Source organism: Bos indicus, chromosome 10, assembly GCF_029378745.1.
Source record: "Bos indicus isolate NIAB-ARS_2022 breed Sahiwal x Tharparkar chromosome 10, NIAB-ARS_B.indTharparkar_mat_pri_1.0, whole genome shotgun sequence".
Lineage (NCBI taxonomy): Eukaryota > Metazoa > Chordata > Mammalia > Artiodactyla > Bovidae > Bos > Bos indicus.
Genome location: NC_091769.1, coordinates 84,561,888 through 84,589,080, shown reverse-complemented (window position 1 = coordinate 84,589,080; position 27,193 = coordinate 84,561,888). Strand labels below are relative to the sequence as shown.

General features: G+C 39.1%; 1 protein-coding gene across 14 annotated transcripts in view; it reads left to right on the top strand.

Annotated features, from left to right (window-relative positions):
- NUMB (NUMB endocytic adaptor protein) overlaps positions 1-27,193 on the top strand; it is a 160,657-nt gene that overhangs the window by 126,015 nt on the left and 7,449 nt on the right. For 10 of the 14 annotated variants that reach the window (XM_070797831.1, XM_070797829.1, XM_070797834.1 and 7 more), the window contains 4 exons: positions 19,673-19,747; positions 21,817-21,957; positions 24,664-24,868; positions 26,777-27,070. In XM_070797831.1, coding sequence (XP_070653932.1) covers positions 19,673-19,747; positions 21,817-21,957; positions 24,664-24,868; positions 26,777-27,070 — 715 coding nt within the window. Of the gene's footprint in view, positions 1-18,580; positions 18,699-19,672; positions 19,748-21,816; positions 21,958-24,663; positions 24,869-26,776; positions 27,071-27,193 lie in introns of all 14 variants that reach the window. The other 4 variants (XM_070797835.1, XM_070797836.1, XM_070797828.1 and 1 more) reach the window with 2 other exon arrangements.

Here is a 27,193-nt window from a genome sequence, read left to right as displayed (position 1 = left end):
CTAAAAGTTTATGTGTTTATGTGATATAAAATATAAAAATCCCATCACAGTTAATTTTTCACTGGGTGGTTTTGTTACTTTAAAGAATTTTTTTTTTTTCTTTTTGGCCACACCACATGGCATGCCGCACTTAGTTCCCTGACCAGGGATCAAACCTGTGCCCCCTACAGTGGTAGCTTGGAGTCTTAACTGCTGGCTTGCCAGGGAAGTCCCTAAGAAGGCCAGTTTTTTAAAATGATTAGTTTCCATTTCCTTCTCAGTTAAGTATTTTAGTTGTAACTCTTTTTATCCCCTCCACATGTTCTGGTTTAAGTTGGGCTTCCCTGGTGGCTCAGATGGTAAAGAATCTGCCTCCAGTGCAGGAGACCTGGGTTAGATCCCTGGGTCAGGCAGATCCCTGGAGAAGGGAATGGCTAAGCACTCCAGTATTCTTGCCTGGAGAATTCCATGGACAGAGGAGCCTGGCATGCTGCATGAGGTCACCAAAAGTTGGACACAACTGAGCAACACTTCCACTTCACTTCTGGTTTAAGCTACCATTATACTAAAGTAAACAAGTTTGAAGGATTTTAGATTGAATGGTTTACTCAGTAACTGCTGTCAGTCTGAAATACAAAGTCATGTAGTGTATCCACACATGTCACAGTAAAACTTTAGTAGATATTTTGAGCCTGAATCAGATTAACAGGTCCATAGAATGAGAATCACATTAACAGGTCCATAGACAGTGGGATCTATAACTAGAAAGAATTAATCCTGTAGACACTTGGACACTTATAAATAGGCATCCTGATTGTTAAGCAAATTTTTTGATGGAGAATTTTTTCTTTTCCAAATATAATTTCTCAAAGCAATTTCACATGAACCCAATTAAAATATATAATTTTAAGTATTTTCTAAGTGATCAGTTTTTAATGTATCTACTGTGGTAAAGCAGTCTTATTTATGAATGCTGCTGCTGCCAAGTTGCTTCAGTCGTGTCCGACTCTGTGCGACCCCATAGACGGCAGCCTACCGGGCTCCCCCGTCCCTGGGATTCTCCAGGCAAGAACACTGGAGTGGGTTGCCATTTCCTTCTCCAATGCATGAAAGTGAAAAGTGAAAGTGAAGTCGCTCAGTCATGTCCAATTCTTAGCGACCCCATGGACTGCAGCCCACCAGGCTCCTCCGTCCATGGGATTTTCCAGGCAAGAATACTGGAGTGGGGTGCCATTGCTTTCTCTGTATGAATGCTAGGATGTAGAAAATATTAATATGGTTTATAAAAAAATATGTTAAAGTGTGTTTTTTTAGAAGGTTATAGCATCATATTAAAGAACAAAAATAGCTATCACGTGAGAATCAGTTCCCAGGTGACAATATTCATTGCTGTGTATAATGAGGTCATTGTGCATTTAATGTCACTGAATTGGGTCACACCATGCTTCTTAGCTATTTTCACTGCATTTTGCTACATCACAAATTTAATATGGTATGAGAAAGAAAACTATGAATTATCTCACTTAATCCTTACAGTAACCCTGAAATTATTATTTTCTCCTGTCTTACAGTGAGAAAACTGAAGTCTACAGAGGGTTAAATGACCTGCCTGAATTCACAGATACAATAAGTGGTAGAGTCTAGATTTGAACCCAGATAATCTGATTTCAGAGTCTATATTGTTAAATCACTTTGCTCTACAATCACTCTATTTCTAGATTATTTACAAGCAAAGTTTAAGAGATTTAACCTTATAAAGATGTTAGTAAATAAAGAGCATCCTAAAACTCATTTTATTTTCTACCTTTCTTCTTTAAAGGTAGCAATTTAATTTTGGATTTTTGTCTCTGGTCAATTTACTTTATTATTAAAGCTTTGAAGAATCTTTTCCAGTGGTTCAAATAGCATTTTATTTATCTAGAGATGTTTAAATCATACTAGTGAGATTTTCTTAAAAGATACTAATCTGTCCCATAATGTGAACAAATATGACCCTTAGAATTCTTTTTTTTCTTTTTTAAAAATTTTACTTATTTTTTAATTGAAGGATAACTGCTTTACAGAATTTTGTTGTTTCCTGTCAAACTGACCCTTAGAATTCTTTTTATTTTTCAGCTTTATTGAGATATAATCGACATACAGCAATGTATGTTTAAGGTGTACAGCATAATGATTCGAGTTCATATGTGATGAAATAGTTACTAAGATAAGTTTAGTGATCCTCTCCATCTCATAGAGATACAATGCAGAATTCTTACGTTATTGTGGGGAGAATTATTTTTATGGCCAGCCAGTTCATTCTTTTTTTTTTCCCAGGCAGTTCAGTCTTACACACAATTTTTTTTTTTAGTTACAGTTAACTCATTCAGAGAGTTTGGAAGCCAAGGTGGGGGAAAGCATCACCCATAATCTTTCCAGAAATTTATGTGTAAATGAAAATTTTTCTTGAATTTGGAGCCTTTTATACTTTTCAAGTTGCCATCATTTAACTCACTTTCAACACTAATCTACAAGTCGTCTGGTGAAAGGGATTTGGTTTGTTGAGTTTGCTCAGTCATTTGTGTTTTGATGAAAGCTAAAAATGAAGAATCTCATAGAACAGTATGTTAGGGAGTTTTTATCTAGTGCAACTCCTCATAAATTTTGATACTTTCTTAGCCTTCATGTTATGTATGTTTTAATGGTCCAACAGTTATCAAGAGTTTCCACCAAACATATTTGCATAACAGTAGATGGGTGAACGGAGAAGGCAATGGCACCCCACTCCAGTACTCTTGCCTGGGAAATCCCATGGACGGAGGAGCCTGGTGGGCTGCAGTCCATGGGTTCACTAAGAGTTGGACACGACTGAGTGACTTCACTTTCACTTTTCACTTTCACGCATTGGAGAAGGAAATGGCAACCCACTCCAGTGTTCTTGCCTGGAGAATCCCAGGGACTTGGGAGCTTGGTGGGCTGCCATCTGTGGGGTCGCATAGAGTCGGACACGACTGAAGCGACTTAGCAGCAGCAGATGGGTGAAAGAATTATTAGCCCTGATGAATTATTAGTTCTCCTGATGACGAGGAGAACTGCTGCTGCTTTTCCCTTAGTTGTCCTGGACCTGAATACTCTGCCCTGTTCCTGTCAGGGGCCTGACCTCCCTGTTCCTCCATCTAATGGAAGCAGTACTTTCAGAAGCTTTATTAATGAGTAACAGATAAACCTGGGTGTCTTACAGGTCTGTGTTATTAACCCATTGTAAGATTACATACATCTTAAAACGGGGAAAAAAAACCTAAGACTCTGAAATATCTTTTTCTAAACTTAGCTACGTTAAATTGCTCATTATTTTAAGAAAGCCAAGAATATTCTCAACTTTTTAGAAAGTACTATATACAGCTCCTAGTGTATTTGGCTGTACTCGGCAAATGTTTTATTAATATTAGTAAGCAATTACATGGCCCTTAACATTTGAAAAGGATCTTAAATTTTAATGTATTTGAGGAAACTCATGAGCTAAATAAATCCGTATTACCATTTTACGAGGAACTCACTGAACATAAAGATATAAAATGTTTTTAGGCCACCCTGTTAGGTCTCTTTTTAAAGCCATTGTATTAGAAAAACTCAGTTCAATCTGCCTCCTGTTAGTCTTTGTCCTGTGTATCTCTTTACTGCTGACACAAAACACTTTACTTTTAGTCACCGAATGTATAGAGATTTTTTTTTCCCCCTACACCAAGCAATTATCTGTGACACCAGCTGAGACACTACAGTTTAACTCAGTTCTAATCCTGTCTACTTGGAGATAGTGTCAGACAGATTTAAGGATTCAATCTCATAAGACTGGTCCCACCTACTTCAGATGCCAATTGCAGGTAGTCGGTCCCCAGGTTACTTGTAATAACCTCTTTCTCTGACTACAAATTGGAGGTTCCCATGACCTCCTCCTCAGGTTTCATTAATTTGCTAGAACAGCTCACAGAACTCAAGGAAAGAGTTACATTTACCAGTTTATTAAAGGACATGGTAAAGGATACTGACGAAGAGCCAGATGGAGACATACGTACGGCAAAGCCTGGGAGTGCCCCAAGGGCAAGAGCTTCTGTCCCTGTGAAATCGGAGTATGTCACCTTCTCATGTGCATGTGTTTGCCAACCTGGAACCTTGCATTATTAGGATTTTGTGGTGGCTTCCTCGTGTAGACATGATAGATTATTAATTCCAATTCCATCTCCTCTTCCTTTTTAGAGGATGGAGGAATAAGACTGAAAATCCTAAGCTTCTCATCATGACTTGGTGGTTCTGGTGACAAGTTCTTACCAGGAGCCCACCCAGGATTGTATCATTGAACAAAAGATGCTCCTAGTGTTCTTAGCACTTAGGAATTTACAAGGGTTTTAGGAGCCTTGTGTCAGGGATGGGATCAGAGAACAAATGTCAGGACAAGAGATGCTCTTTGTGTTCTTGTTGCTTGGGGAATTTCAGGAGCTCTGTGCCAGGAACCAGGGGCAAATACCAGTGTATATTTTCTAGTATCTCACAGCCATCTACTTGTATTTATAGAGAGCTTTATACTTAGTGATGTGTTTTGACCTACTTTCTAACTTGCTACTCAAAACAGTTCAGTGAATTAGACATGATAGTTGATGAAACTACATTTTACAAATGAATAAACAAGCTCAAAGAGGTTACCCAGCTAGTAGTAAATGGTAGTGCCTACCCTGAAACCAAGGTTTTCTGAAACATAGTGCCGCATGCCTTCTGCCCAGTGTTGGTCTCTGCTTTCCTCAAGAGGCTTTCATTACAGTGAATGGAAAAATGTCAGATGCAGGGGACACTAGACTGCTCAAGGGCCTGAATGCTTCCCACAAATGTACATTGTATGGCCTGCACACAGTTCATAAATTTAAATTAGTTGCCAGTATTTCAAACATTGAAAGCTTTCAGATTGAAACTATTATATTTATTTTAGGAATGGCAGATTAAACAGCTAACTTTGTATGCGGAGCTGAGTAGCTGTTATGCCCTTTGGTTGCCTGTTGCCATATCCCTGTAGCTCCCTGTTGTCCTCACTGTCTGCTTCACTCATTTTGTTACCTGCTTTTAACCCTGTGGGGATTTGAGTCTGTGAACTCCTCCCTAGGCTATTATTTAATTTGGGGGAGGGGGTTAACCACTTCTAACTGTATAAAAATCACCAAAAATATTGTAGTATCTGTTATAACAGATATTGTTAATGTACTGCCAGATATATATTTTTTCAAGTTTTTATGCTGTTACAATTGTTAAATGGCATCATTAGAAATGGTTATGTTTTAGAGAATACATAGTTGAAAAGTAGCACATGGTTATATTGGTTGCAACTAATTCGCAAGAGTAAAACATTTAAATGGTATTCATGACCACGTTAAGTCAGTGTGCTCACATCTACATTCTATTTAGATTTCCTGTGTTTTTTCCTTAATGGCAGATTGTACTTGGACCACTCTGGGTCCTTTCCTCTACAAGTGAGGGAGTATCTACTGCCTCTTTCCTTTTCTTCCTTTCTGCTTTTTAAATTCCCATGCCGTTTCTTCTATAAAATTTACCCTCTCTCATATCTTATTAAATGCACCTTTTAGGGTTTGTTTTTGAAGTGCAATATAACACATTTCTAAAGAAGGAAAAATAAAAAGACAATCCCAGGAGTCATTAGAATATTTCCATTGATCCTTGGTTTCAGTATTTCCTGTAACATGATCAACTAATATGTCAAATGGCCTGGCCACTGATCTTTTCTAGACTGAAAAAAAAAACCAACTCATTAACCTTTGAAGTTGTTTTTTTTAATTTGTATTCATAAGTAGTCAGTGGTTCTCAAGTCCAAAGTCCAAAGTCACAGTTAGTGTCTAAAACATACTAGGAACTGTTCTAGGCTACCCAGATCAACGATGAGCAAGATGGTCTCCATTTATTTAGTCCAGTTTATTCTTACTTTCAGATGACTATTTGGCTATGCTTTCCTTTTCCTTAAATCTCCAGAATTTCTTACTCTGTTCTCTCTTTCAGTTGATGACCTTGCTTCCTACCTCACTGAACAGATAGAATCAGCTGGAAGAGAACTCTCAGACACAACACCATATCTTCTCACCTACATGCATCTGTGCACATATATTCTATTTTCCCTCCTATTCAAGGGATAAGCTGTCTGTGTTCCTAGCTGAGGCCAGCTCCTCCACAAAATTCTTATTCCAGCTCTTCAGTATCGCTATCCCTCATCGTCGATAATCAGTTTTTCTTTCTCTAGTGGATTGTCCATTAGCATGAAAATAAACCTTCTTTTTAAACGGAGGTTTCTACTTGGTGCCTTCAGTTTCTTCTCTCCTTTCCTCTCTTGAACACTCTATCAGACTTTTACCCTCACCACTTGTCAAGTCATCTGTATTATTATTCCAGTGGTTCTATTTACTCAACCTATCAACAGCATTTGACATAGCCCATCCCTCCCACTCCTTGAAACACTATTCGTTTGGAGTTAAGGAGTCATACTGTCTTCATTTTCCCTTATATTGCTGCCTACTTCTCAGTCTGTGGACTCCACCTATGCTTGTCCCTTGATGATCTCATCCAGTGTCATGGATTTAAATACCATCTCTATGCTGATGATTTTGAAGTTTCTATCTCCAGACATCTCCAATAAATTCCAGAGTGGTATTTCCATCTTAGAAACAGTATAGCATAGGGGTCAAGGACAGACTGGGGATCTGGATTCAGTTCAGTTCAGTTGCTCAGTTGTGTCTGACTCTTTGCGACCCCATGAACTGCAGCACGCCAGGCCTCCCTGTCCATCACCAACTCCCGGAGTTCACTCAAACTCCTGTCCATCGAGTCGGTGATACCATCCAGCCATCTCATCCTCTGTCATCCCCTTCTCCTCCTGCCCCCAATCCCTCCCACCATCAGTCTTTTCCAATGAGTCAACTCTTCGCATGAGGTGGCCAAAGTACTGGAGTTTCAGCTTTAGCATCAGTCCTTCCAGTGAACACCCAGGACTGATCTCCTTTAGAATGGACTGGTTGGATCTCCTTGCAGTCCAAAGGACTCTCAAGAGTCTTCTCCAACACCACAGTTCAAAAGCATCAATTCTTTGGTGCTCAGCTTTCTTCACAGTCCAACTCTCACATCCATACATGACCACTGGAAAAACCTTAGCCTTGACTAGATGGACCTTTGTTGGCAAAGTAATGTCTCTGCTTTTTAATATGCTGTCTAGGTTGGTCATAACTTTCCTTCCAAGGAGTAAGCATCTTTTAATTTCATGGCTGCAATCACCATCTGCAATGATTTTGGAGCCCCCAAAAATAAAGTCTGACACTGTTTACCCATCTATTTCCCGTGAAGTGATGGGACCAGATACCATGATCTTCATTTTCTGAATGTTGAACTTTAAGCCAACTTTTTCACTCTCCTCTTTCACTTTCATCAAGAGGCTTTTTAGTTCCTCTTCACTTTCTGCCATAAGGGTGGTATCATCTGCATATCTGAGGTTATTGATATTTCTCCTGGCAGTCTTGATTCCAGCTTGTGCTTCCTCCAGCCCAGCGTTTCTCATGTACTCTGCATATAAGTTAAATAAGCAGGGTGGCAGTATTCAGCCTTGACGTACTCCTTTTCATATTTGGAACCAGTCTGTTCTTCCATGTCCAGTTCTAACTGTTGCTTCCTGACCTGCATACAGGTTTCTCAAGAGGCAGGTCAGGTGGTCTGGTATTCCCATCTCTTGAAGAATTTTCCACAGTTTACTGTGATCCACACAGTCAAAAGCTTTGGCATAGTCAATCAAGCAGAAATAGATGTTTTTCTCAAACTCTTTTGCTGGTGGGAGGCTTTGGGGGCAGGAGGAGATGGGGATGACAGAGGATGAGATGGCTGGATGGCATCACCAACTCGATGATCCAGCAGATGTTGGCAATTGATCTCTGGTTCCTCTTCCTTTTCTAAAACCAGCTTGAACATCTGGAAGTTCATGGTTCACGTATTGCTGAAGCCTGGCTTGGAGAATTTTGAGCATTACTTTACTAGCGTGTGAGATGAGTGCAATTGTGCAGTAGTTTGAGCATTCTTTGGCATTGCCTTTCTTTGGGATTGGAATGAAAACGGACCTTTTCCAGTCCTGTGGCCACTGCTGAGTGTTCCAAATTTGCTGGCATATTGAGTGCAGCACTTTCACAGCATCATCTTTCAGGATTTGAAATAGCTCCACTGGAATTCTGTCACCTCCACTAGCTTTGTTCATAGTGATGCTTTCTAAGGCCCACTAGACTTCACATTCCAGGATGTCTGGCTCTAGGTGAGTGATCACACCATCATGATTATCTGGGTCATGAAGACCTTTTTTGTACAGTTCTTCTGTGTATTCTTGCCGTCTCTTCTTAATATCTTCTGCTTCTGTTAGGTCCATACCATTTCTGACCTTTATCGAGCCCATCTTTGCATGAAATGTTCCCTTGGTATCTCTAATTTTCTTGAAGAGATCTCTAGTCTTTCCCATTCTGTTGTTTTCCTCTATTTCTTTGCCTTGATCGCTGAGGAAGGCTTTCTTATCTCTCCTTGCTATTCTTTGGAACTCTGCATTCAGATGTGTATATCTTTCCTTTTCTCCTTTGCTTTTCACTTCTCTTCTCTTCATAGCTATTTGTAAGGCCTCCTCAGACAGCCATTTTGCTTTTTTGCATTTCTTTTCCATGGGGATGGTCTTGATCCCTGTCTCCTGTACAGTGTCACAAACCTCCGTCCATAGTTCATCAGGCACTCTATCTATCAGATCTAGTCCCTTAAATCTATTTCTTACTTCCACTGTATAATCATAAGGGATTTGATTTAGGTCATACCTGAATGGTCTAGTGGTTTTCCCTACTTACTTCAATTTAAGTCTGAATTTGGCAACAAGGGGTTCATTATCTGAGTCACAGTCAGCTCCTGGTCTTGTTTTTGCTGACTGTATAGAGCTTCTCCATCTTTGGCTGCAAAGAATATAATCAATCTGATTTCGGTGTTGACCATCTGGTGATGTCCATGTGTGTATTTAATCCTGGCTCAGCTGCTTATTAGTTTTATGACCTTGGGAGATGTTTTTAACCATTTTGTACCTCAGCTTCCCCATCTATTACCAAAAAAAGAGGCGGGGGATAATACTAATTCTAACTTCATGTGATTGTTCTGAAGATTAAATTAGTAAATACAAGCCAAGTGTACAGAATAGCTTGCTATATGAACAAGTGTCAGTATCAGTAGCATCAAACATTTCACCCTAAGGCATTTCATATTAATGTGTCACAAACCAAATTCTAAACTCTTCCACAGACTGCTCTTCCCTAGTCTTTCCCATCCCAGTCCCTCTGCTTTAGCAACAAATCCTGGATCTGATCTTGACTTCTTCCTCTTTTACCTTATATCATCCTGTCAGCAGTTCCTGTCTGACTACCTCCACCACTACCCTGGTCCATGCCAGCTCCTCTGCTTACCTGAATCATTGCATTAATGTTCTACTCAGTCTGCTTTCATCATTATTCCTCTGTCATCTGTTCTCAAGATATCAGTCTGAGTGATCTTTTTAAGACACATCTGATTGTTTCCCTACAGCAGTTGGTCCTCCAGTAGCTTTCTGACTTACCCAGAGTAAAAACCAAAGTCTTCTGGGCCTAGTGGGCCATTGTACATGAATTCCCTCTGTCCCTTTTCCTATCTTCTCCTATTCTCGCTTCCTCTGTTTCAGCCGTACTAGCCTCCCTGCTCTTCCTTGAGTATACCAGGTATGCTTCCACTTCAGGACCTTTGCACTTGCCATAACCTCTAATCTGGAACACTCATCATCCAGATATGTGTGTGGCTCACTTCCTCATCTCTTCCCATTCTTTGCTTAAAAGCCCCATTTTCACTGAGGCAGTCACTGAGAGAACCTTATTTTAAATTTCAAATACCACCTTCTTCCATATATAAACACTCACTGTTCCCCTTCCTAGTTTTATTTTCCTCTGATAGAAGTTATCACCATCTTTCGTAGCATCAGTTCAGTTCAGTCGCTCAGTCGTGTCGACTCTTTGTGACCCCATGGACTACAGCACACCAGCCTTCCCTGTCCATCACCAACTCCCAGAGCTTACTCAAACTCATGCATTTTACTAATTTGGTTTTTAAGTTCTTCCTCACAAAAACATAAGCTTTCTGTGGACAGACCTGTTTTGTTCCTGGCTGAGTCTTTAATGCCTAGAATAGTATGTGGTCCATGATGGCTACTCCAACGTGTCTGAGTGAGTGAATGTCAGATGCACCGCTTGCAAGTTCACCCTGTAGTAAAACCAGACAGGTTTAAAAAAAAGTTAGCAAATTGTGTAACAATAACAAGTACTGCTGGAGCAGAGAGGGAGAATGAATGCAAGAGATTGTGTTCAAGGCTTCTGAGAGGGGATGATACTTAAGGTTGAGACTTAAGACTATGAGTTCCAGTTACACTAAGAGGAGAAAGGCATAGAAGGAGCAGCATTAACAGCCACTGGGGTGAGGAGATCATTCATTCATTCACCCTAGGTATATATGAAAGGAGACAGAAGGTAAGACCTAAGTTTATGGTAAAGATGACCATGGTGGGGGGGGGGTCTTTCACTGTGAGAAGAGGTGTAATGAATTTGGTTTCAGACAGGTTGAATTTTAGGTCCCTGTGGAATTTCCACTTTTTCTATTATATACGTTTGAAATATGAACTTAATATTAGAATAATTTCTGTTCTAGGTTCCTTCTTCCCCTCAAAAAGTGATTTGGCATACTGGAAGAGCTCAATTGCCTCAAAAAATCTGTTTTGTTGTTTGGTTCATGACATTGTATCATCCTTATTTTTTTCTGAAAGCCTTTAAAGGCCCTTCTCACTTAAGAAAGTGCAAGATAAAAGTTACTGTATTTTTAATAAAGCAGCCATTGGAGATAGTACCAGTCTCAAATTCTATAGAAAGTTGTGTTTTTCTTTACTGCTCTTTCCTTTGAAGATACATACTGTATCTTGGAATTTTAAGACAAAATTTGTTCATTACACAGTCTGTTCAGAAATTAAATGTCATCTAATAGATTTGAAGGCCCTTCTCAGATTTTTTTTTAAAATGAAGTTGTCTTGTTCACTCATTACAAGGCACTCTGTGCCATGGTTGCCTGCTAATATGTTATTACACCATAATGACTGGGTTATCTCTGTGTGTAGGTGTGGCAGAAAGACTGACCAGAGATTCTTTACATACTGGGTACCCTTGAAGACCTCTTTGGTGTGTAGCAGAAAGAGCTCTGCACAGTAGAATGGCATATCACTGTTGCTCAGAAAGAGTGACTTGCTCTAATCTTCCTGCCCAAATTGGCCTTGTTTGCTGCTGTTGCTTCTTAACATTTCATAGCTAAGCCAAATTACGCTTCTGTGTGTCTTTATAGCATTCCTTTGCTTTGGCTTACATTAGAACACCTTTTGCTCTTATCGTATTCTCAGCACAATTGTTTTGCCCCCAATATTACTTCTATTTATGTTGATTAATTGCATGTTCTTATTTCAGTGTTGGCCTTGGGAATCACAGAACTTTAGAGTTGGACTGCACCTGAGTTCAGGTCTCAGTTAATGTAATAATTTATATATATATAATATTATATATTATACTATAATAAACTAGTGGGATATAAGGATATTTGTTTTAAAAAATAGAAAAGAAAAAGAATTCAGGAGCAATTCCAAACAGATCTAATATTTCAATATAATGAATTGTCCTTCCAAAACCCTTTTATAAAGTTGTATTGTTACAAATCCATGTCCATTTGTTTACATATTGTCTGGCTGCTTTTGTACAGCAAGGCAGACTTGAGTAGATGACACAGACTATATGGCCTGCAAAGCTGTAGTTATTTGGTATCTGGTCCTTCACAGAAAGTTTCCTAATCTGTGATTTAAACAGTTTAGAAACTTAATTTTCCAACTGGAAATCTGAAGTATTTCCCCAAATAACAACAATATGTATAACAAAAGAGTGACTGTAAGAACCTGTCAACATCCTGAGAACCCTACCAACTTATGGTCTCCATCCTTGAAAAAAACTTTCTGAAGTGGTATTTACTTAAAAAAAACAGCAGGCAGCTGGACATAAGTAGGTAGATGGCAGTTCTTTATTGTAATTAGTTATTTCATTGCTTTTTATTATGAGTAGCTTTGATATTTAGGAGAAAATGATCTTACAGTGTACTGAGCTTATTTAGTTACTATTTCCATATCATTTTTGCAACCAGTTTGTGTTTCTTCACTAGTAATTTCATGTTAAGATTACTTGTACATTTCTCTTACTTGCAAGTTGACGTTTCCTGACTTAGTAATTTGTAATCAATTGATTTCCTGCTGTCCTTTTCTCCAATGTCAGAGTCTGCTTAATTTCTGTACTGGTTTGTATCTACCTGTAATAAAAGATGTTTAAGGGAAATGTTAGTTTTAAAATTCTGAATTGGATATTTAGAGAGTTGAGTGGTTACTTGAAATTATTCTTAATTTGACATTTTTCACTCATAGGATAGCCTGATCCTTCTTAGATTTCACCAGTTTAAATTCTCAGTTACTGAAGTTCTGTTCATATTAGACCCATTTTCTCTGCTTGAATAATAAACAGGTTTCTCTTTTCTATAAAATTGTATTTTTTTATGCACTGACACTAGTCAGTGTGAATTCTACCTATTACCTTGAAATTATCATTAAAATAGAAAGCACTGGAACCATGGTGATAAAATAATTCTTAATTGTCATATATACATTACCCCTATCACATTTTTACTAGTGTCTGAAGTATTATGTAGTCTTTTTACGGGTTGTGTATGTAACTAAGATGTATGCGTATTCTACATTTCGTACTTACTCTGGGTTATCTCTTTTTTCAGTCCTGTGGTTACCTAATTTTAACCTTATCTCCTAAGGTAATTTGCTTAAGTAGACAGTTTCAGGGCAAACAAAAGGGAAACTTTCATTTTCTCTCTGTGACTTTCATCATTTTCTAAAAAGTGATTAGGAATCTTAGTTTATATTACCAGAATGAAAAACTCTAAAAAGTTGACGGATAGTTTAGAAGCACTGCTACTATAGAGTTTGTGAGAGGAAGTTTGGACTTAATTTCAGCTGCAGGTGTGTCTTTGAGTATTAATATCTCAGTCCCTTATTGAAGTAATCATAATGTGGCAAACTGTACTGACATCCAAGAACTGGCACTTAGATGTATGAACAAGTGGAAAAATTCATATTATCTGTTTTCATCCCCTGTTTAGAGTAGTCAGAAACTATGAAATATGACAAATACAGTGCTTCACTGATGCATTTAGTACAACACTGTAAAGATTAAAGACACCTCAAAAAGCAGAGATATTTTCATAGAAGTCTAATTGGGCCAAGAAAATATTTCCTTGTGTGTGATAAGGAGACTAAATAGGGAGCAGTCCTGTTCTAAAATGATCTTTTAGTTTTCCCACCTTCAGTCTCCCAACTTTGAAGTAGTTCTGTCTCTTGCATCAGATGCTGCACACTGTAGGCTACTGTTGCACAATGAACATATTGATAAAATTGAAGATTCAGATTTCTTACACAGGATTCTCAGTACTGTTTGGCAGCCTTATATATCACTGATTTAACTGTCTCCTCTTTCCTATAGCAGATATTTAGCAAATTTATCCCTTCAACAAATATTTCTTAAACTCCTGCTCTGTACCATGCATTGTTCTAAGCTCTAAAGATACAGCAGTGAACAATAAGTATGAAAAAAAACCTTGCCTTCATGGAGCTTACCTTCCAGCAAAATAGTAAATACTACCCATTTCAGTTCAGTCGCTCAGTCATGTCCGACTCTTTGCAACCCCATGAATCGCAGCACGCCAGGCCTCCCTGTCCATCACCAACTCCTGGAGTTCACTCAAACTCATGTCCCTCGAGTCGGTGATGCCATCCAACCATCTCATCCTCTGTCATCCCCTTCTCCTCCTGCCCCCAATCCCTCCCGCATCAGTCTTTTCCAGTGAGTCAACTCTTCACATGAGGTGGCCAAAGTACTGGGGTTTCAGCTTCAGCATCATTCCTTCCAATGAACACCCAGGATTGATCTCCTTTAGAATGGACTGGTTGGATCTGCTTGCAGTCCAAGGGACTCTCAAGAGTCTTCTCCAACACCACAGTTCAAAAGCATCAATTCTTCGGTGCTCAGCTTTCTTCACAGTCCAACTCTCACATCCATACATGACTACCGGAAAAACCATAGCCTTGACTAGATGGACCTTTGTTGGCAAAGTAATGTCTCTGCTTTTTAATATGCTATCTAGGTTGGTCATAACTTTCCTTCCAAGGAGTAAGCGTCTTTTAATTTCATAGCTGCAGTCACCATCTGCAGTGATTTTGGAGCCCCCAAAAATAAAGTCTGACACTGTTTCCACTGTTTCCCCATCTATTTGCCATGAAGTGATGGGACCAGATGCCATGATCTTAGTTTTCTGAATGTTGAGCTTTAAGCCAGCTTTTTCACTCTCCTCTTTCACTTTCATCAAGAGGCTTTTTAGTTCCTCTTCACTTTCTGCCATAAGGGTGGTATCATCTGCATATCTGAGGTTATTGATATTTCTCTCAGCAATCTTGATTCTAGCTTGTGCTTCCTCCAGCCCAGCGTTTCTCATGATGTACTCTGCATATAAGTTTAAATAAGCAGGGTGGCAGTATTCAGCCTTGACGTACTCTTTTTCCTATTTGGAACCAGTCAGTTGTTCCATGTCCAGTTCTAACTGTTGCTTCCTGACCTGCATACAGGTTTCTCAAGAGGCAGGTCAGGTAGTCTGGTATTCCCATCTCTTGAAAAATTTCCCACAGTTATTTTGATCCACACAGTCAAAGGCTTTGGCATAGTCAATCAAGCAGAAATAGATGTTTTTCTGGAACTCTTGCTTTTTCGATGGTCCAGTGGATGTTGGCAATTTAATCTCTGGTTCCTCTTCCTTTTCTAAAACCAGCTTGAACATCTGGAAGTTCACAGTTCACGTATTGCTGAAGCCTGGCTTGGAGAATTTTGAGCATTACTTTAGTAGCGTGTGAGATGAGTGCAGTTGTGCAGTAGTAGTTTGAGCATTCTTTGGCATTGCCTTTCTTTGGGATTAGAATGAAACTGCCCTTTTCCAGTCCTGTGGCCACTGCTGAGTTTTCCAAATTTGCTGGCATATTGAGTGTAGCACTTTCACAGCATCATCTTTCAGGATTTGAAATAGCTCCACTGGAATTCTGTCACCTCCCCTAGCTTTGTTCATAGTGATGCTTTCTAAGGCCCACTAGACTTCACATTCCAGGATGTCTGGCTCTAGGTGAGTGATCACACCATTGTGATTATCTGGGTCATGAAGATCTTTTTTGTACAGTTCTTCTATGTATTCTTGCCGTCTCTTCTTAATATCTTCTGCTTCTGTTAGGTCCATACCATTTCTGACCTTTATCGAGCCCATCTTTGCATGAAATGTTCTCTTCGTATCTCTAATTTTCTTGAAGAGATCTCTAGTCTTTCCCATTTTGTTGTTTTCCACTATTTCTTTGCCTTGATCGCTGAGGAAGGCTTTCTTATCTCTCCTTGCTATTCTAATACTACCTAAGCATTGGTTAAATACGGGCAGTTATAGTTGTTGATGGGTATGTCTGTTTATTGAATCCTCATCATAATCCCATGAGGTATGTGACATTATTAACATCGTTATGCAGAAGTGGAATCGGAAGCATAGAGAGGTCAAGTAATTTGCCTTTGATCATACTAATAAATGGCAGAACCAGAATTCACACTCAGACAACAGCCTGGTTCCAGAGTTTGTGTAGTCTCTGTACTATACTGCCCCAATACTGCTGTTTAAGTCTTTACGCTCTTAAATCTGCCTACCTTTTTCTCCCTAGCAAAGTAGATCATCTCATCTCCTGATCAGATGAATTTGTGGCTCTTTGAAGTAAACTTCCTCAACTTGTCACTCACTCCTTTACTAATCTGTCTTCATTTGTACTCGGCTTCACTCCATCCCTCTGTTTCAAGGAAGGGACATTTCCTTTCCCATCTAAAATTTGTATTCTGGCTTCATCCTATTTCGCCTCCTTGACGACTTTGTTCTCTACATTACTCTTTTGGGGCTTTAGTCTCCATCTTTCCACAGGCTTTTGTCATTCAGCAGATAAGCATTATCTGTTGTCGTTGGTGAAAGTGTGTCTTACTCTTTCAAGAAGCTTTGTTGTTGGGAGAAATTTTTAAGTTTATTAATGTAACAATAAATGAACACTAATTGTTTATTGCCCTCTTTAAATTCCAGGTGCTTATATAACTCTGGTCCTTTTACCAACCCCACAGATCCTTTACAGATGAGGAAGTAGAAACTCAGAGGACTCTGTAACTTCCTTAGCTTATGAATAGTGGCATTGAATTCAGACTTGTATCTGTCTTACTCCAAAATCCATTCTATTTCTAGTATAGCACGTTAGTTTACCACAATTTTTAAAGGACCTCCCTTGATCCTCTGCCTGTCCCCTGTTGCAGTACAGCTCTTTTTTGTAGGAAAGCTTTTTTAAAGAAAGTATTTAATATATGTAGACTCTTCTTGCCTTTCATTTACTTCTCAACCCATTCTAGTCTGACTTCCACTTTTTTAGATCCTCCAGAGAAACTGAACCACAGTCTGTTTCTCTGTCTCCCTCCCTCCTCTGTCTGTCTGTCTTTCTCTCTATGTGTATACACATACAGACCAGTAGGCTGGAAATTCAGGCAGAATTTCTTCTCAGGGAAACCTCAGTTTTACCCTTAAGGCCTTCAACTGGCTGGATGAGGCCCACCCATATTATCAAGGGTAGGGTTATCTCCTTTACCTAAAGTTGCTGCTGCCCTTCAGTCACTAGGGAAAGGGAAAGTGAAGTCGCTCAGTCATGTCTGACTCTTTGCGACCCCATAGACTGTAGCCTACCAGGCCTCTCTGTCCATGGGATTTTCCAGGCAATAGTACTGGAGTCGATTTCCATTTCCTTCTCCAAGGGATCTTCCTGACCAAGGGGTCAAACCTTAACCACTGAGCCACCTGGGAAATCCTTACCTAAAGTTAGTTGATTGTAAATGTTAATCACATCTGCAAAATACCTCTATAGCAACATGTAGGCTAGTGTTTGATCAAACAACTAGGCAAACATAACCTAGCCAATCTAAAAATAAAAATAACCAGCCACCTCAACCGCTGTCACTCTGTGGTGCCTTACTCATCGCTACATCCAATGGACACGTTTCACATCTTTCCTTACTTGGTCATTTTACAACATTTGACATTTTGGACCACAAATTACTTCTTGAAACTCCTCTCCATTGGTCTCAGTGATGCTAATCTCTCTACATTCTCCTCACTATTCCTTTTCTGATATTTCATTTCTTGTCTCCCAATTCCTTAATTATTGATATTCTCTCCTGTCCTTGGCCCTCATATTGCTCCCACGATTGATGTTTCCCAAAACTAAAATTCCATCTTAAGAGTTCTCTACTGAATTTAGATCTGTATATCCAATTGCCTGGATGTTGCACACACATCTCAAACATTGCTTGTCTAAAACTGGAATCCTAGTCTCCCCCTCTCAAACTTGCTTCTGCATCTCTTCTGTTTTCTTAGTTTGTGGTACCCTCTCCACCCAGTTACCCAAGCCAGGAACAGAGAGGGGTCTTCAACATTTCTCTTATATTCACCATTTCAGACTTCTCATCTCCAGCCCTATATCTCACTCAAGAGAGCACAACCCTCATTTTCTCTCACCTGGAATCTTGTTGTGGTATTTCTACCTCCTATCAGTCTCTTTCCAACTCCTCTACAGTGCTGCCAAAGTGATATTTAAAAAATGCAAATCTGTTTAATCATGTCCAAAATACTTTTAGAAGCTCCTAATTGCTCATAGAATTAAGATAGAATTCTTTAGCAGGTATACACAGTCCTCCATGTCTAGGTCTTTCCTGCTCTTTATATCCCACTGTGCCTCCCCACTTTGAGGCCGCACTGAAGTATTTATAGGGCCCAGATTTGCTCTGTTGTTTGCTTCCATATCCTGTACTGCTGTTTCTTCTGCCTGGGATGTCTACTACCTCTATTATTTCCCTGCATTCCTATTCCTACCTGGGGCATCTAGAAAAATTATTTTAGTACCCAATTCACTCTTCAGTTTTAAAAAGCCTTCCCCTAATTCCACAAATAGATTTGACCGTGCCTTGTTTCTGACATTGTTACAAACTGTTTTCAGCTCTACTAAAGCACTTGAAAGCATTAATCACTCAGTCGTGTCTGACTCTTAGTGGCCTCATGGACTGTAGCCCACCAGGCTCATTTGTCCTTGGGATTTCCCAGGCAAGAATACCGGAGTGGGTAGCCATTCACTTCTCGAGGGCATCTTGCCAACCCAGGGACTGAGCCCAGGTCTTCTGTATTGCAGACAGATTTTCTACTGTCTGAGCCACCAGGGAAGCTATAGCATTTACTACTGTATTATTTATTTTTTATCTGAGTGTCGCCTTTCAGTGGACTGTGAACTCAAGTATTTCTATTGCCCGGTATGTAATAGGCTCTCATCAGATTTGAGGTGATGGTGGAGTTGGAGCCAGAGTGGATTACACATTTCACTTAAATAAGGCCGTGCTTTATTGAGGAGTGCTGGGCTTGGACATGTAAAGTGGAGAATGGTAGGCATTTCTTTATCCTCCTTTGTCCCTCCCAGAGTAGTACCAGATTTCTTTTGATCTATACTTTCTTATGATGTTTTGATACCTATTCTGAGCCTTCACCTTGCTTTTATTTTGTTTGTATCCTTGGAGCAAGTAAAAAGAAAGGAAGCTGCTAAATTGCTATTAGAAACTCCCCTGTCCCATTTTCATTCCATCACAGGAGAAATCATTCATCAGCTTGTTCTCATGTGACTTGTGCCAAAGCTTTTTCTCAGCCAGCAAAAGGAATTTATATTATAATGACAATATTTTTCCAGGTTTTTTAATCCTCCTATGTCCCCAAAATGTCTGTCTGCATTTAATGTCAAATTAAAAACTAAAGCAGTTCTGTGTTAATCCTGGGAGAATAAGTAATGCTTTTTAAAGATTGCTAAAGGAATCATGAAGATTTCTTGGGTTTTTAATATGAAAATTTCAGGTGACCAAGGGCACAGCCATACACATTGGGGTCAAAGTATAGTAGAATGGTCAGCATCTCAATTTAGACTTACTTATTACTTTCTACTCTGAATACACTCGTAGAAGCTACTTGTGGTGTAACTCCTTATGTATTTAATATTTATCTAACTCTTGGTTTTCGTGGTTGAGTTTTGAAATGGGTGAAGAATCTACTTATTCTTTGCCCTTTACGGAATGTGATATCTTGGTTTTTATTCCATTTATCCTCCTTACCCTTTACTTAATTTTACCTTATTGTTTTGCTTTGTGTTTCTAAAATAATGGCTTTGGCTTGTTTTTTCTTGAATGTTTCTGCAGTTTGATTTGAGTATCTGGCTTTGGGCACCCCTCCTGAACCTTGGACTCCATCTGTACTTGTGACTTATGGAAGGCAGAAGTCAGTGTTTTCTATGGAATATGACCTTTTTTTTTTTTAATATTATATATGTGTGTGTCTCTCCCCCACCCTCTTCTTTTTTGGTTTCTCTTAAAAGACTGGAAAGAAAGCTGTTAAGGCAGTCCTGTGGGTATCGGCAGATGGACTCAGAGTTGTGGATGAAAAAACTAAGGTAAAACTTTCATAAGCTTAAATGTTACTATTCATATGTTTTTTTATCCCTGTGATCAAACATAATGCCATTAAGATGTTGTAGTCACTCTATATCCTTCCACTTTGTCCAAAGTACTATCTTCTGAGAGACTGGTTAATGTTCAGAAAACCAATGTAGTTACTCATTTACCTTATGAAGAATAGAATTCTCTGAGCATTTTGTTCTACATGATACAGCATGTTTAGCTTACAGTGTATTTGCATTTAATGTTAAGATCTGAGTTCTATTTTTGTTCTGACACATTAAAAAAAAGTTTACCCCCACAAATTTGATGTAAAATACTATAGGCATTTTGCCACTGTTTAAAAAAAAAGAATAGACCACATCTAAAGTTTCTTCTTGTTCCTTAATAAAACACTATTTTTAGTAAGTTATATTTGAACTCATTAACCTACTATTTAACTGAAGACTCAATTTAAGTGAAATCTTAAGGACTAGTAAATTGCTCATATGAGTTAACATTTATTTAAGAGTCCACACAATATCTTAAATGTACATAGCACTTTGCATTAGAAAAAAATGATCCGGGACTTCCCTGCTGGTCCAGTGGTTAACACTTCACCTTCCAATGCAGAGGGTGCAGGTTCGATCCCTGGTCTGGGAGCTAAGATCCCATATGCCCTATGGCCAAGAAACCAGGACATAAACAACATAAGCAATATTGTAACAAATTCAATAAAGACTTAATTTAAAAAAAAAGAAAAAAAAAGAAAAAGAAAAAAATGATCCTAAGTACCTAAATAAGAATAGACATAGACTCTGCCCTTAGAGAGCATAAGGTGTTACTTATACACATACATTTAATCATTAATTAAAACTTTCTAAGAGACCTAAAATCTGGAGAAATTTTAACAGAAGGCAGTTTAAAAAAAAACAAAAACTCAGATGTCACCTGAAGGAGAAGAAAGCCTAGCAGGCAAAGAACAGTTTTCATGCGTAGCTTACCTATTATACTTTAAATGATTTAATTTAGCTACTTTTTAATTCTTTTGACTGTTTTTTTTAAGAGAACTGGTGGTCTTAAATGTACATTATAGTTGGAAACAACTATTTTAATTAGCTTATTTTTAAGAACTTGTATAGTTTTCATTCGTGCTTTGGATGAAATTTGTTGTATGTGGAGGCTATATCTTTAATTGCTGTACACAATCGTTATTACTAGAAAGTGATGTTGCCCCCTGGTGGTTACTTATAGCACTGGAATTAATTAATTCTCCCCACAGTGAATAATAGGAATGGATGACTTGTTACCGTGGTACCCATCATGCGCAGAGAAGAAATGTTGCAAAAATGCGAATGATCGATAAAGGGCTCCCGCTTAAACTGTATCAGTAACTCCTGCATAGCAAGAGATACTGAAGAGGAAATGCATAGTAATCAAGGTTATGCAAAATAAAATTAGAATGAGCCAACAGAATTGCAGAACTTTTAAACGATTGGCAAGTTTGTTTGTGGAGCAACAGGAATGCTTTATAAAAGTCATTTTGTTTGTGTGCTTCAGCACTTCCAGCCACCACCTCAGCATCTAGGGATTTTAGGCCATTGGAACATCACACAGAAGCACCAAAGAGCCTCAGTATTTAAAAAAAAACATTTTGTGTGATGTTTACATTATGTATATACTGTGCCATTCAGTGGTATTCAAAATTAAATAAGTTAATAAACACATAAAATTGTTCTGGAAATTATGTTATTGAGTGTAATTTATATGGGGATTGGATTATTGTTTGACATATACTGTAAAATTGAACATGGAATTTACCATTGTAAAACTAGAATCAGCAAGCATGTGTATTATAGAACATGAAGATGAGGTGAGGGAAAGAAACATCTGTGGAGAGTGCCTCTGGGGATCTCTTCTAGGTCAGATCCTTAGTATTCCAACTTCTGGCTCAGATAAGCTTTTCCGCAGCCCTGATGCATTAGATGTAGGGATTCTGTGTTGTGAAATGAACATCCCGTGTTTCTTCTGAGAAACTTGATTGACCTCTCAAGTCCACTGTTCCTTTGTGTTTCCCTTTTTCTAGGACCTCATAGTTGACCAGACAATAGAAAAAGTTTCTTTCTGTGCCCCAGATAGGAACTTTGATAGGGCCTTCTCTTATATATGTCGTGATGGCACAACTCGGCGCTGGATCTGTCACTGCTTCATGGCCGTCAAGGACACGGTGAGTCCAGTAGCCTGAATTGCATCATGACTAGCCACAGTCATCAAGCTTCTTCCCGGTTGGCTCAGCCAGTTTCCACTGCATTTTTAACAAGTATATGCTGTTACAGAACTTGTAAGCGCCTAAACGAGCCCGCTTTCACCCCTTTTATTCAAGCAGTTCACACTCTTGATGTAACCCCACCACTCACAGAACAAGATGGTTGGCTGAGATCCAAGATTATTAAAGGAAAGTAAAAGTGCTCTGGGGATGGTGGCTGCTAAGCTTTATAGAAAACTGTTCATGATTAGAACTGTTTTCAAGATCCTTACATGTATTTGCTAATTTGTCTGGGTAGAAGATATTGGTATTTGAAAGGTGCTTACGAATTCATTTGCAAAAAGACTCTACCACAAGAACTGAGTTTGGAGTATATTTTTAATTAAAAAAATAGAAATACTAAATTATGGTACAGTGAGCTGTGCTAGAAATTGTTACATCGTAGAAGTTTTTGGTTTTGTTTAGAAGTAGAGAATAATCAAATTTGTCATCTTTCATCTATATTACCCAGAATTCTGATATGAAAAACGAGTCTCTTAGGTGATGATGATCTTAATTATTAAATTATAGGATAGCATTGAGTATGTGATTTCTGAGTTTTTAAAAGTCCAGACAGAGTAAGGCAGGGTAGCTATTCATAAAGGCTACAACTCAGTGAATTCTTGCCAAGGTTTAACCTGGAAAGGAAGTCGTAGTCATATTCTAATATTGACCAGAAGCTTTTTTAAAAAGCAGTTGTAAAAATAAGTATTAGAGACTCAGGCTCCGAATCAGATATGGGTTCCAGTCCTGTTTCTAGTTTTTACTAGCCATGGGATTTGAGCAGGTTATGTAACATTTTCTAAGTCTTGGTATCCACTTGTATAAGATGGAGATAACAGCTGTGAAGACTAAATTAGGTAACAAGTGTAAGCACTCTTAGCATAGGACCTGGCTCATGCTAACTGCTCCAAAATGGTGTCTGATATTGTTAAAGCTGCTCCTCCTCGATTTGACACAAGTGCTTTGAAAATGGGTTGAAGTAACTAAACTACACTTTCTTCCTCTCTCATACCGTAAGTCACAAAGCAGTGTATTTTGCTATTGCTACACTTGTAAAATCCAGAGTTTTGCTATATTTTAAAACCATTCTGTTGTCAAATCATAGTCCTCAGGCTGTTTGGTATCAAACAGTGGTTCTTCTGTATCAGAATCAGCTGGAGAGCTCATTAAATTAGATGACTGGGCCCCACCCCAGAGTTTTTTACTCAGTGAGTCTGGGATGGAGCTTGAGGGCAAGTCTGTCTTCAGGAACTTCTGCCATAAGGCTGAGCAGAAATAGTAAGCTTCTTTGGCCTATAGCTCTGTCCTTGTACTAGAGCTGTGCTCAAATGCAGATGGGTTCTAAAATTCTTTCTGCTCTCTCTCCTATTGCATGCTTCCATGCCTACCCATTTATCATCCTGCTAAGTAGTTACATGAAACTCATGTGGATTCACAAAGAATGAGTCTGTCAGTCTGTAAATGAGACTTTACAGTTTACCATCATGTGAAATCCTAGGGACAGAAGTGTCTCAGACGTTTACCTCTCCTTATGGTATCTGATATTGGCATATAAAATGCAGTGAAATTACTTACTTGGAGCCATATGTAGGAGCAGCTGCTTACATGGTATGATCTTGGAAACTCCACAAAAGGTTCGAAACTCCACAAAAGGTTCCCTGTTCTCAGATATCTCTCCTCACTGTTAAAAGATGCCAGCAGTTATTGTATCACCTCTAACCCTTTTATTCCACAGTTAGGGATAGTGTTTAAAATACAGAAAACCCTGATTAAAAAAAAAAAGAATCCATTGAATTTATTAAATTTACTCTAGATAATCCAGTGTATCTGTAAAACAATATTTAGTTTCACAAACCGTCCTCTCCTTCCACACACCAAAAATTCAGGCTTATCTGTTTAATTCCTGTACAAGTAGAAAATGTAGCTGAAAACATGGTTTTATTTTTGCCTCTGTGTGGTTGGGAAGTAGAGTTGGGGTTTGAGAGAGCTGAAAAAAAATAGGGGTGGTATGGGAGAGAGCCTGTAAGCACTGAGGGCCCAAACAGGGCCAGAGAAGAGCATTCAGAAAGGGAGACTGAGAAGGCTCAGCTTTCCTGTACCTGATTCCTTCTTATCGCTGGAGTTGTATTTATCTGAAGTTTTAAGTCTGTGCCTTTTGTTCCTAGACATGTTGGCAGAAAATTTAAGCTCTGAAAAATGCCCTCTTTCCAGTTGTTGCTTAGAAATGCGTGGTAAATATTCCTATTATTCCCCTGCATGGCAAGTAGAGGTTTGGGCGTCAATACTTAGGGCCTGGAACTTTGAGCAGTGTCTTCTCAGCTGATGGCCAGAGCCGACACAAGTGACAGAGGAACCTATGACTAATAAGAAAGTGTTGGTGGCTGCTGACAGGGCCCAGGCTACCAATGGCCACTTTACCCGGTGCCTACTGCAGTAGAGGGTCATAGCATGATGTAAGGTATTATTCATTTAGATTAATTTGGCGTATTAATACACTAAAATCTAATAAGCTGGAGTTACTAACATTTTGCCTGTGTGAAAACAGACTTATTTGTGGTCCAGCTAATTTGTAGTTGTTGACACCATAACTGTAAAAACGTTTTTTAAACATTCTGTTATGTACAGGGTGAAAGACTGAGCCATGCTGTAGGCTGTGCCTTTGCAGCCTGTTTAGAACGTAAGCAGAAGCGGGAGAAGGAATGTGGAGTGACTGCTACTTTCGATGCCAGTCGAACCACTTTCACGAGAGAAGGATCATTCCGTGTTACCACAGCCACTGAGCAAGCAGAAAGAGAGGAGATTATGAAACAAATCCAAGATGCCAAGAAAGGTACAATTTGTTCTACTACAATGTATGTTTATTTAAAACAGCTTTTCCCAACAGGTTAATATTTGGAAGCTGTCAGGGGCATAGAGAACTCAGCAACATATGAAGACCTTAAGAACAAAGCTGAAAATCTAAACAGAGTGGCTTCAAAGTATTGACTCTGTCCATTAATTTTAACTACCTGGGGAAGCTGAGAGTGCAGTTGAACAAGTTGCAAAGACATTTAAAAGCAAAATTGGGAAAACCTGTATCCTGGAACAGATTTTTTTTTTTTTTTTTAATTCTGATGCATCTGATCTCTATGAAAAGCAAATCCTATCAAGGACCTACATCTTGAAGGAAGTGCAAGTCCCAGGTTTAGGCTGCAAAGGACCCACAGATGGTGATACCAGGTGGAAATGCAGGCAGAGACATCTCAGTGATACTCTATTAGCTTATGACTGTTTAGTACTTTCATGAAAAAAGGCCACAGATTTTTGAGAAGCTGGCCCCTCACTATTTTCCCATAACCCCATTAACTTTAGTGTGTGGTTTTGCAGAATGTGAGTTTTTTTAAGGTACACTTGGCAGCATAGCAAAAATGCCTGTCCAAATATTCAAGTCACTCAGGAGGCTGTTGTCTGAAGTTGAGGCCAGTGTATTTTAGAACTGAGTGATAGGGCTTAGGAAAAAAATGCTTTGCATTCTTGTGTATAACTTGGGCTGAAACCCAAAACAAGGAGTATTTTTAAATTAAAAAGTTTGGTTTAAATATACATTAATATAATTTTGCTAATTTTTTACTATATTCTTTTAATTCTAAACCTGCCATTTTAGGTAACATCAGCTTCCCAGGTGGCACTAGTGGTAAAGAACCCGCCTCCCAAAGCAGGAGCTTTAAGAGACTTGGGTTCAATCTCTGGGTCTGGAAGATCCCCTGGAGGAGGGCATGGCAACCCACTCCAGTATTCTTGCCTGGAGAATCCCATGGACAGAAGAGCTCGGCGGGCTACAGTCCATGGGGTCACAAAGAGTCAGACATGACTGAAGCGACTTAGCACGCACTCATTAATCTAATACCCAAACAGCTTTTAATTTTTAAGCCAAAAAAAGAATATATGTTTTTATTTGAAATTAAAGTATTGATTATGATTTTTTCATTTCTTATCAACATTTGTGCCAGGATACCAAAGAATTAAAAAAACACAGTGTTATTTTAATTAGACAAATGAATGTGTATAGCTGTTATTTAATGTGCTTCAGTGATTTTCAGACTGGAAGCATATTCTTTGATACCACCAAATAATACTTTTTGCTACTACAGCAACTGCCAAAATGCTTGAGTCCTAGCATCTGCAGAGGATTGTGGGGAGTGAGGGGGAAGTAGAGATTGACCACAATGAGAGTGTGTTACAGCAGGTATTCACATGGAAACAGTCTTGTATTTGTTTGCTCCAATTTAAAATTTACTTTTGTATGCTTTTATTCAAGAGAGCCTGTTGTCCATGCCTGCTTTATGACTTAACATCTAATCAAACTTAAGTTTGTTTAGACCCTTCTGACTCTGCCACTTCTAAAGTCCTCTGTACCCCCCACCGGCCAGAAAGCAAGCAGACATTGCAAACAGTGCACCATTGTTCTTTAAAAGACCTTACATTAAGAGTTCATAGTTTTGTTTTTTTTTTGTTTTGTTCAGTGTTTTAATTACTACATGGGAATAGTAGATATACCATGAGACATGTAGTAGATTATTAAACCTTTTATTTATCTGAAAAACAGGAGATCTGAGCCCTGCTTCTAACCTGTCTTTTGAGATACATAGGGAAGTAGATGGGTAAAATGACCTAGGAGGTTTTTGGGGTTCCTCAGTGGTGTGAGCTCAAATCATTTGAAGACATTGCCCTAAGGTCCTCGTTCTCCTACTTTCTTGAGCTGATACAGATAAGACAGCTGTTGGTTCGTCAGTGGCCCCTGGCAACATTGCCACCTCCCCATCCTCTCCCACCTCTCCCACTCTGGATGCCACTGCCTCTCTGGAGATGAACAATCCTCACGCCATCCCACGCCGGCATGCACCAATTGAACAGCTTGCTCGCCAAGGCTCTTTCCGAGGATTTCCTGCTCTTAGCCAGAAGATGTCACCCTTTAAACGCCAACTGTCCCTGCGCATCAATGAGTTGCCTTCCACTATGCAGAGGAAGACTGATTTCCCCATAAAACACACAGGTAACACGGCATCCCCAACTTCAGGTACTGAAGTGTCACGTCACCTCCAGTGGAGTCCCTGATCCCATCAAACTATCTGCCCCTCTTCTGAGGCTGTTTGGTGGCTGTGTATATCTTGTATCA